Consider the following 12,157-nt stretch of genomic DNA (forward strand, 5'->3'; position numbering starts at 1 on the left):
TGATAGATGTAATAGTCTGAGGGGCCTTTTTTTTCTTTGCAAGAAATGCTAAGTATCTACCCGGTTTGTCGCCATATTCATATAACCTTTGTTTTGTAAATAATATTTCCCTCTTAGCCGTTTGAGTAAGCGTAGTGTTTAGAGCTGTCCTAAGAGCCGTAATCCTTTGCAATTTAATAATAGAAGGTCTATCAGTGTATGCTGTTTCAGCTGCTTTTAAGCGAGCTTCAAGCAGACGCTGTTGTTCTCCCTTCAATTTCTTCTGGGTCGCTGAATAGGAGATGATCAAACCTCGCGTGTAAGCTTTGATGGTCTCCCACATCATTGATGGGTTGCTAGCTGTACCTGAATTAATTTCTAAAAAAGTTTTAAATTCTTGAGAGAAGTACTTTACAAATTTACTATCTTTCATTAGGAAGGGGTCCAAACGCCAATGCCGAGGGGATGTCCCATTGTTCCTCGCCTTAGTTTCCATATATACAGCAGCGTGGTCGGAAATTGCTATACTACCTATTTTACAGGATGATATGGAATTTTAAAAAATCGAGGGGGCAAAAAAACATATCAATTCTGGTATGACATTTATGTGGATTAGAGTAGAAAGAAAAATCTCTGCCCTGTGGATGAAGACATCTCCATACATCTACTAATCCTAATTCTTTGTTCAGATCCATCAATTGTCTAGATCTGGGAGATACTCCTGCAGTACTCTTGGGAATCCTATCTATTTCCGGATCCATAATACAATTAAAGTCTCCCCTATAATTATATGATGGGCACCAAAAGCCATCAATTTTGAAAAGGCTTCCGTTATAAATTTAAAGGGGTGTGCCGGGGGGCAGTACAAATTTAAAATCCCATTATTCCTCTCCATTTATGAGGGCTTTAATCAAGATATATCATCCAGATTCATCTTTTATCTGCTTTAGGATTTTGAAAGGGAAGTTCTTTCGAACAAGAATAACAACTCCCCTGCTTTTTGAGCTAAAAGAAGAAAAAAAGGCCTGATCAAATCCACCCTGTCGTAATTTCAAGTGTTCTTTATCCGACAGATGTGTCTCCTGTAGGAGAGCTATATCAACTCTTTCCTTCTTAAGATTTGATAACATTTTCTTCCTTTTGACTGGCGAATTACTCCCCTTGACATTCCAGGTGCACCACTTAACCGACTGATCAACCATAATCATCTGGGCCAATCCGATACAGAGGTAAAATTGAATAAGGTAACCACCTCCCCCCACCAACATTAACCAAACCCCCCCAGCTTATATATATATATATATACATACATATATATACACATACACACATACATACATCCCTCATATATACATAAAATAATAAAAGAAAACAACCCCAAGGGGGGGGGAGAAAATCAAATCCCTCTCCCCATCCCCCATGATAATATTAAACAGTAAGGTAAGAGAAAAAAAAGGGGATATAAACCAAAGTGGGGGGAAAGGCAAACCAACATCCATTATGTCTTACAGTTTATCTAAGAGAGTCCAAGAATTCCTTAGCCTTTTCTGGCGATCCGAAGTTATATACGGATCCTTCATGGTTAAAGCGTAACGTCGCTGGGTAGCGTAAGGAGTACTGAATATTTAAGTCCCTTAAACGCTTCTTCGCCTCGTCGAATGCCTTCCTCTTTCGAACCAGAGCCGGGGAAAAGTCCTGGAATAACATGATCTTGGATCCTTTGTAGGTCATAGCTTGGGGGTCTTTTCCGAGATTTCTAGAGGCTTCTAGAAGTATCTGCCTCTCCTTGTAGCTCTGCAGCCGGAACAGGACCGGGCGTGGGCGCTGGTTCGAGCCCGGTAGGCCCATTCCACCCTTACCTGGCCTGATCCAGCTTCCAGATCTAAAAGCTGTAGCAGCCACTGCTGGAGGAATGCTGTAAGCTGGCCTTCCTCTTCCCGTTCGGGAAGGCCCAGCAAACTATTATCGAGATCATCAACGTAATTCTCTAAGGTCCGGACTTGCTGTTCGAGAGTCCGGACCTGATCCACGGCCGATTGTGCTGTAGGTTCGGAGGTCGCGGCCTTTAACTCCGCCCCTCCGACTCGGCGCTCGATTTCTTTAATGTCTCGGTCGTGCTCCTGCAGCGCGGCCAAGAGTGAGTCCCATCGATTTCGTGACTCCTCGATAAAAGCGTCGATCTTCGTATCCAGCTTGGAGATCATCTCCACAAGGCTTGTTACTGTAGGTAAGTCCCCTGGGGTGGCTGTGGACGCCTCAGCTGCAGCTGGAGAGGGTGGGGGAGGGGGTCCTGCTTGTTGAGAGCTGCGGGCTCCCTTCCCTTTAGTCATTTTAACTAAAGATTAGATTGTTTAAACAACTAATTAAATTAAACAACTATTATAAATGATTTGGTGAGTGTGGTGGGGGTGGGTGACCCACTTTACCCAAGTCTTGGGAGGAGCACTGTAGACTCAGACTTGCTGGGTGGCCGCCATCTTGGATCCCCCCATAGCGGGCACTTTAATTATTTACCACCTCGAATTACCCACCACCAATTAACTAAGTGATCTAAAATAATACAATTTTATTCATAAAATCTTAAAATTTAAAACTAATTAAAATCAAAACTATTTAAAACATTATTTAAAGTTATTAAAATACCTAAAACCTTATTAAAATACGTCAATAGGAGATATTAAAAGTCCATAAATACCCGTAGAAGTTCAAGGGTCAAAGATAAAGCTAGGATTGTGATATTCTGTGCAAAAGATTTAAATTTCAAAATCCCGAGTTCTTTCATTAACTCAGTGTTCTTTTCGAACACTTCCCTCGAGCTCCTATCACAAACCCATAAAAAGATATCTTTCCTCCACCAATGAGGTCCATTATCTCTTTTCCTAGATGTTTATATTTATTTATCTTTTCTTCCCAAGCCGAGTCAAGAGAGTTGATCTGAAGGTCCGTTCTAATAGTCACGTCCACCACAACAATCTGATGTTCTTTCTTAAAGATTAAATCCGGTATCCAAAGTTTTCCGGCATCATCTTTAATTCGCGGCACTATATATATAGTCCACCCGTTCTTCCTAACAAACTTGGCTAATTCTTCTGCTATCCTATTATGCCTTTTAATTCTCATGTTTTTAATGTAAGGGCACCACCCAGAAATATGCGCAAACGTTTCCGAAATATCATTACATCTTCTGCAATTCTTGTTATTAAATGGCCTTCCGTATGACAATGACGCCTGTGTTGGAAATAAATTTGATCTCAGCAAGATCGAATTAATAACTTTGGACATCTTCATAAATTGTAGTTTTGTCAACCAGTTGTTGGATATATTATCATTCTTATAGTAATGAACACCTGCCCCTTGACAGGGGAGGGCCATCCACCTCTGTACCTCTATGGATCTCCAATTAGCATAGTTGGTACTCTTAAACTCTTCCATCTCATCTTCACTATCTTCCATGATAATATCCTCTTCATCCAATTGCCGATTAATATTAGGGTTGCAGATCTTTTCCAATACTTTTAATTTACTCAATTTGTGCATTTTCACAGCCACACTATCATCCTCGAACCGAAACGATGCATGCAAAATTTCGTCCTCGGATTTATGTAGCGTCCCATACTTCCTCATAATCAAAATTGGAGTAAAGGTTGACAGTCTTTTTAAAGCAAGGTCACCATCACGGTATTTGGCATATAACACTCCATCCGTGACGGATTGCAGGAGGTGTAAAATTTCTTTAACTGCGCTTTTGATAATATTGTCTTGTTTATTAAGATATCCTTTTTCTCTTATTACCTTTATTGCTTAATATTATCTCTGGGGGTTAGGGAGGGGGCTTATTTGTTCTCCACTTTGCGATTTTCCTTTTTGTTTTATACATATCGGCTGGTGGTCTAGTTGATTCAGGTGAGGTGGGGTATCTCTTTCTTTTAGAGCGGGATTTTTTCCCCCTATTATTTTGTGTTACTATACTTAATTAGTATCTGCTGACTTTAGGGGATGTGACTACAGTGTTTTTAAGGTTGTTGGTCTCCGACCGATGCCTGCGTAGTCACCTTTGTGATCGTTTGTACGTATTTTATCGAATACAAAGTAAGGTCGATAAAACATATTTCTCCGCGATAACTTTATTAATATTTTTACAGCCACTAAACTCTACTTCTAATTGTTGCAACTTTTCCACGTCTTCCTTAGACCATATTCCCCTCTTATTTCCCTCTCTGTTTTCCAACTTATCCTTAGTCTCTGTCTGTCCTTTTTTCCTCTTCTCATTTCTCAAGATGGGATGTACATGCCTTTCATGTTGCCCCAATCCTCTGGCTGTCTTAAAGTTTAAAGGGCATATTTCACACAGGTGTGGTGGAGGCAGGCAGCCCACTTTGCCTGAGTCTTGGGCAGAGAACTACAGACTCAGACTTGCTGGGTTGCCGCCATCTTGGATCTCCCGAAGTCTGATATTGTCAGCTGTCACAGGAAGTGTGTCCTGAAAATTTAAAACCATGACAGATCCTTCTAGTGGCAGTGTCACCGGTAGTGTATTTGTCAGCGGGAGGCTGCATTCACGACTTGGCCTCTCGAACGGTGTTCCAACTTGTGATTATATGCACTTAGTACAAGGGCCCTTTGCTGAATTCCGCCTGAAGCTATGGGCAGTACTGTTTTGTTTTCTTAAGCAGACCTAGCAGGGGTTGTGGTTCATTATTATTACAAATTTACATTTGTAAAGGTATTGGTGGAACTTCCTGATTCAAATATGACCACCACACCTACCTTCTTTATCCAGGCATATTTACGCTCTGCATTAGCCGAAGTCTTGGATGCAAATGCTGTTGTGCGTTCCCCTTCATTGGGTCACCTATGAGCTAATACAACCCTGATGCTATATGGATCAGCATTGTATGTCAATACCAGATCTCGCTTGGGATCATAGTGCGCCAACACCTTGAAGGATGTCACCTGTTCCTTCACTTCTCAGAGCCAGCTTTCAGAGTGAACAGAGCCTTTGACACTCTTGTTTATATCTGTCAGCCAGGGCTCCCTGATTGGAACAGGTTAATAGCCCCAGTCAAGGAACTGATATGCTGTGAGGTGCACCTGGCTGACTTCGTTACAATCACTGCGGTAGCAACCTGATCTTTGAACATATTTTTATGGACAATCTTCGTCTGACTCTCCGTAGTTCAGTCAAAATGAGGCCTGAAGCCCAAAATCAAGAACACCCTAAACCTCGGGCCTACTGCTTGCACCTGTCAAATATGACCATCCTTTAATTTCTGGCTCACTATATTTGATTGTGGAAAATAGACTTGTCACTAATCCAAATGTAATAATTATCGAAGTTTCAATTTGTGCACTTATTTATTTGTTGAATGCATACTTAGACAGAACTGTGAGAACAGGTGAAGTTTAAAGACTTTTCAGTTTTTTTTGTTCAGCTTGTGAAGGTGAATGCACTCACATGTTGAACCACTTGGTGGCACCTATCGTCAGTTTTCAGTATTGTTAAAATGAGTGTAAAGCTACAGTAATGATTAAAAATTAACTGTTGACATAATTCTATCAGTGTATCAAAATGAAATTTCAATCATTCGTATTTCAAAGAAACAGGAACAAGTCATTCAGTCTGTTAGTTCTATTTTGCCATTTGAGTGTGGTTCAGCTATTACTGAAGAGGGTTACATATCACTTTGTTTCTTTGTATTATTACTCTGTGGATAATGAGCAAGTGCAAATGGTTCTGTATTCTTCTTACAAGGTCGTAGGTTGTCAAGATGGTACAATTGCCTTTTACCAAATAATTTTTAGCACGGTGCATGGATTATATAAGGACCGCTATGCCTATCGAGACAGTATGACTGATGTCATTGTCCAACATCTCATCACAGAACAGAAAGGTGAGTTTTTAAACAAAGGTGTTAGTAATTATAACTGGGATATTGCAGTTTCTCATACTAATGTAGTTAGTGATACATTTAGCAGTTAGTGTAATCAGTCCAAGTGCATGCTATTGATAATGGCCAGTCTGTGCATTTATCATGTACCTTTTCCTCTTTCCTAGTGCGGATCAGATGCAGGGAACTCGTGAAGAAGATTGCTATCTATAAGAACAGACTAGCAATCCAGCTGCCGGAAAAAATCCTGATCTATGAGCTCTTTTCAGAAGATAATACTGACATGCATTACCGTGTAAAGGAGAAGATTACTAAGAAATTTGAATGCAACCTTTTAGTTGTATGCTCACAGCACCTTATCTTGTGCCTGGTATGCTGACTAATTAAAATGTCAGTTCATAGTTTTATTATGGTATAATATACAGTATATAGTTTATTTCCTTTATAGGAGGCAGTCAACTTGGCTAGGTTTATAAAGAATGTCTTTCTCTAAATACTTTAAATAATAAAGTACTTTCAGGCATTGTTTCAAATTGCCTGACATTGTCAGGTAGAAATCTTGAACTTTGCTTAAATTACTGTGGATGGTGGAAGTTTGAAGTAAGAACAGAAAATTCTGAATTTACTGACCTTCTTTGGCATGAGAAACAGAGTTTACCACTTAAAGTTGTGGAACTTTCAGCAGGCAGCGCAAATATGAGATTTAGGCAGAGACATTACAGTGCAGAGGGAAGGAATGAACAAAAGGGAAACCCTGTGTTAGACTAGTAGGCAGGAATGATTTTATGCCAAAAGGGATGATCATGCAAGGCATTAGGAAGTGGTAATGAAACAGTTGAAGCAAAATATGGATCTAGAGATTGTGTGAATGATAATAGCAGAATCATTAAATGTAACTTTAAGAGAGGTGGTGACATAGTGATAATGTCACTGGCTTAGTAATTCAGAACCTTGGGCTAATGTTCTGAGGACATAGCTTTGAACCCCTCCATGCAGAGGAGTTCACTGAAACTCTGGAATTAAAAAGTAATCTAATTGTGACCATGTGCTGGGCAGGACAGTGGCTCAGTGGTTAGAACTACTGCTTCACAGTGCCAAGGATCTGGGTTCAATTCCACCCTCCGGCAATTGCCTGTGTGGCGTTTGTACATTCTCCCCATGTCTGTGTGTGTTTCCTCCGGGTGCTCCAGTTAGGTGAATTGGCCAAGCTAGGTGAATTGGCCAAGCTAAATTGCCCATAGCCATGGGAAATGGAGGGTTACAGGGATAGGGTGGAGAGCTGGGTCTGGGTGGGATGCTCTTTGGAGGGTTGGTGTGGACTTGATGGGCTAAAAGGCCTGGTTTAATACTGCAGTGATTTTATGTAACTACACCAATTGTTGTAAAAACCCATCTGGTTCAGTAATGTCCTTTAGAGACGGAATGTGCAGTCCTTACCTGGCCTACATGTGACTCCAGATCTTCACAACATGATTGATTCTTAGCTACATTCTAGGCAAGTAGGTAAGGGCAATGAATGTTGGTATAGCCAGCTACACCCACATCCCATTATTGAATAATAAAACAAGCCTGTTGTCTGTAAAAGTTGGAATTGATGTTATTGCCTGAAATTGCTGAACTAATATTGAGCCCAGAAGAATGCAAAATGAATACAGGAGGAACTTATCCTGGTTCTGGAAGGAAGGGGATGGAGTATGGGAGAGGTCAGGTATGGTCAAAGATCAATCATAGTGGAAAGGAATTGAACTCTTTGTTGAGGAGTAAGGAAGATATGGGAAATTGTTATGTGAAATGCTTAATGAAGAATGCATGCAGTGCGGCTTGATCAGGATACCACTGGGGTGTGAGGAAGTCGAATTATGAGGAGAGAACTGACATACTGGCACTATTTCCATTGGAGCAGAGAAAACTGATGCATGCTTGTTTTTTAGTAGATTTTAAATGCTGAAGGGTATTACAGGATGAATAATTTTCTTTGATTGAAAAGTAGTTTATTGAAAATCATTGCTGAAAGTGAGGAGAGAGGTTAGAAGAATTATTTCTAATCAGAGAGCATAGAATATGCATGGATAAGGTGTTCCATTGAGTGTGCTCCACCATTCGACATGGTCACTGGTGGATTTTGAAGGGAAGGTCTGGATGGGTTACTACGTGATTGAGTGCAATAATCAGCATTCACTTTGTGAACGTGATGAGGACTTGATGGGAGAGTAATGTAGGAGCTGGTAAGACCTAAGGCACATTCCCTCAACAGGTTTTGTAGTAATATAGAGCCTTTCCTTGTAACATGTGAGTGGTTGCAGAATTGCAATAAACTACATCTTGTTTATGCTACGAGGTTCTCCTTATTAGAAAAAAAGGTGGCTACCCTTACAAAGTGGACCATGTAAATCCCAAAAGAACCCACATACTTAAACGATATGCATGACAGCATACACAAAGCCTTTTGTTTCATCTGCATCTTTCCTATTCTCTTCCATTCCCCTAATCAAAATCTGTTGAAGTGCATGGAACATGGAAATGTTTGGTGCCTGGAGTCATTGAGGCAGAAACTACAGGCTAGATTTCTTTTTGTGCCTGATAATTGCAGAGACTGACCCAAACTTCATATCGTTGTGTTATGTTTTACCCAGAAATATGTTTCTGACCACGTACTCATAATGTAAGTAAGAAGTTCTTATTCATGCCTTTGTTACCTTGACAGTAGATGATTTAAATAGACACCTGACTGGCTTCCCACATTCTAACCGCTGTACTTTTTTCTGCTGTCCTCATCCTTACTTGCACCAAGTTTCATCCACTTGTCACTTCTGCATTTGCTAAATTATACAAGCAGTCAAATTCTCAATTTTAAAATACTCATCCTTTTTCTCTCCTCTAGTCCTAAATAACCTTTTGAGATATCTGCTGTCCTCTAATTCTGGTCTCTTGAGCAACCCTAATTTCAATTGTGGAGCAGTTAGTGACCCTGCCTTGTGCCAAGGCCCTAAGCTCTGGAATTCCGCCCCTAAACCTCTTCCTCTTTCTACTTTTCTGTTCTGCTTTAAGAGGCACCTTAAAATCCATCTCTTTTAGAGAGAGTTGGTCACCTGCCCAATATCTCCTTTAGTATTTGCTAGGGTTTAGTTTGTAGCCCCCTCTCTGAGACAATTCTGGGTTCAAGTCCCACTACAGGATGTCAGCACAAATGTCAAGGTTGACACTCTAATGTGGTATCTAGGAAGTGCTGCACTGTCTGTGGTGTGTCTTTTGGGTAAACCCAGCCATGTGTACATTTTTAAGTGGATGTGAGAAAATACGTGAGCTTACTTCCAAGAAGAGTAGGAAAGTTCTCCCAGTTCTAGCCAATATTTATCCTTCAATCAACATTACAAGAACAGATTATTTTACTATTATCAAATTGGTTGTCCAGTTTCCCATTTGACACATCTAGTCATGGGAAGCACTGTATAAATGTTGGTGAAAGTTTTTCTGTTAGTGTCTCAGTGTAAGATTGTGCTTTATCACACTTCTGTGCTGTTCCTTGAGGCATTTTATTCCAAGGAAAGCTGTATGTAAATATAATCAGATTGGCTTTGAGCATGAGAAATCTTATCTCACTGACTTGGTTGAGTGTTTTTTAAAGGGTTTGGAAGGTTTGAGTTATTAGATAGGCTGGAACATTATTTTCACTGGAGTATAGGAGGTTGAGAGGTGACCTTATAGAAGTTAATAAAATAATGAGGGTTTTAGATCGAGTTAATTGTAGTTGTCTTTTCCCTAGGATGGGGGATGGGAGATTTCAAGACTAGAAGACAAATCTTTAAGATAAGAGGAGAGAAATTTATAAAAGACTCGAGAGACAAATATTTTACACAGAAGGTGATGCGTGTATGGAATGAACTTCCTGAGGAAATGGTGGATGTGGGTACAATTACAAAGTGTAAAAGACATTTGGCTAAATACATGAATAGGAAAGGTTTGGAGGGATATGGACCAGGAGCAGGCAGGTGGGACTAATTTAGCTTAAGTTTATCTTCGGCATGGACAGGTTGGAATGAAGGGTCTGTTTCCGTGCTGTATGACTGTATAAGTGACAAAGAAGATTGATGAAAGCACAGCAGTAGACATTGTCCATATGGAATTCAGCAAGGCATTCAACAAGGTTTTGCATGGTAGACTAGTTAGCAAGGTTAGATCATGTGGAATCCTGGGGAGGTGCAGGGGTGGTGAGTGGGAGATGAGGAAACTGGTGTAGCCGCGTTAATGCCATCTGATTGGAGTGTCCCAAGACGGAAGGTGAGGTGTTCTTTCTCCAGCTCTTGGGTGGCTTGGATTTGGCAGTAGAGGAGGCCCAGGACTTGCATGTCCTTGGTGGAGTGGGAGGGGGAGTTGAAGTGGCCACAGATCAGTGGAGTTGTTTGGTGTGTGTGTCCCAGAGATGTTCCCTGAGACGTTCCATGAGTTGGTGTCCTGTCTCCCCAATGTAGAGGAGATCATGTTGAGAGTAACAGACACAGTAGATGAGGTGTTTGGATGAGCAGGAAAATACCTGTCCATCTTCCTTCCTACCTATCCGCTTCACCCTCCTTTCCGACCTATCATCATTACTCCCCACCTGCATCTACCTGTTGCCTTCCCAGCTACCTCATCCCCCACCCCATCCTCCTATTAATCTCTCAGCACTCCCCCACCCCTGACTTTCCTGATGAAGGGCTTATGCCCAATATGTTGATTCTCCTGCTTCTCTGATGCTGCCTGACCTGCTGTGCTTTGTCCAGTGCCACACTTTTTAACCTATATAGGAGTTGGGATGTCATGTTGCAGCTGTGCAGGACATTGATGAGGCCACTTTTGGAATACTATGTTCAATTCCGGTCTCCCTGCTAAAGGAAAGGTGTTATTGAACTTGAAAGCATTCAGAAAAGATCTACAAGGATATTGCCAGGATTGGAGGATTTGAGCTATAGGGAGAGGCTGAATAGAATGGGGCCTATTTCCCTGGAGCGTTGGAGGCTGAGGGATGACCTTATAGAGGTTTATAAAATCATGAGGGGCATGAATAGGATAAATAGCCAAGGCCTTTTTATCAGGATAGGAGAGTCCAAAATTACAGGGCAAATGTTTAAGGTTCAGTTTAGGCTTAGGGTTTGGGTGCAATCCGGTGGCTCTGTGGTTAGCACTACTGCCTCAATGCACCCGGGAACTGGGTTCGATTCCAGCTGGCTCTGTGTGGAGTTTGCACATTCTCCCTGTGTCTGCATGGGTTTCCTCCGGGTGCTCCGGTTTCCTCCCACAATCCAAAAATGTGCAGGTTAGGTGAATTGGCCATGCTAAATTGCCCATAGTGTTAGGTGAAGGGGTAAATGTAGGGGAATGGGTCTGGGTGGGTTGCGTTTCGGTGGGTCGGTGTGGACTTGTTGGGCCAAAGGGCCTGTTTCCACACTGTAAGTAATCTAATCTAATCTAAAAAAATTCACTTCAGAGAGTCAGTGTGTGGACTAGATAGGTAGAATGGCCAGCTTCCACAATGTAGGGATTCTATGACAGGGAAAACATTTAAAAGGGATCTGAGGGATGCTTTCACGCAGAAGAGTGATGCATGTAGGATGAGCTCCAGAGGAGGAGGGCAATACAATTACAATATTTAAAAGGCATCATTTATTACACAAATAAGAAGGGTTGAGAGGGATATGGGCCAAATGCTCGCAAATGGGATTAGATCAGTTTTGGATATCTGATCGGCATGGACGAATTAGACTAGAGGGTTTGTTTCTGTGCTGTATTACTTTAAGTGGTTCAAATCCCATTTGCTCCGAGATGTCTCATAACAGAATTTCCAGGATGTTGCTGGATATGGAAGGTTTGAGTTAAAAAGGAAGGCTGGATAGGATGGGACATTTTTCTGTGAAGCATAGGAGGTTGAGAGGTGACTTGGTAGAAGTTTATAAAATAATGAGAGGTATAGATAGAGTTGATGGTAGTTGTCTTTTCCCTAAGATGAGGAATTTCAAAAACAAAGGGGTACATTTTTAAGGTGAGAGGAGAGAGTTTTAAAATGACATAACAGGCCATTTTTTACACAGAGGGTAGTTGCATGTGGAATGAACTTCCTGAGGAAATGTAGATACGGGTACAATTACAACATTTAAATGACATTTGGATGGATACATGAATAGGAAAAGTTTGGAGGGATATGGGCCAGAAGCAGGCAGGTGGGACTAGTTTACTTTGGGACTTTGTTCGGCATGGACTGGTTGGACCGAAGGGTCTATTTCCGTGCTGCATGACTCTATGACTCATATGTGAAC

General features: G+C 41.3%; 1 protein-coding gene across 1 annotated transcript in view; it reads left to right on the top strand.

The window, feature by feature from the left end:
- Nucleotides 1-12,157, top strand: part of ift122 (intraflagellar transport 122 homolog (Chlamydomonas)) — a 139,841-nt gene that overhangs the window by 49,253 nt on the left and 78,431 nt on the right. The window contains exons 10-11 of the mRNA XM_043708443.2: nt 5,732-5,870; nt 6,035-6,237. Coding sequence (XP_043564378.1) covers nt 5,732-5,870; nt 6,035-6,237 — 342 coding nt within the window. The remainder of the gene's footprint in view (nt 1-5,731; nt 5,871-6,034; nt 6,238-12,157) is intronic.

Source organism: Chiloscyllium plagiosum, unplaced genomic scaffold (assembly GCF_037043375.1).
Source record: "Chiloscyllium plagiosum isolate Xiang-an unplaced genomic scaffold, Cpla_swu_hap1 HiC_scaffold_14, whole genome shotgun sequence".
Taxonomy (NCBI): Eukaryota; Metazoa; Chordata; class Chondrichthyes; order Orectolobiformes; family Hemiscylliidae; genus Chiloscyllium; species Chiloscyllium plagiosum.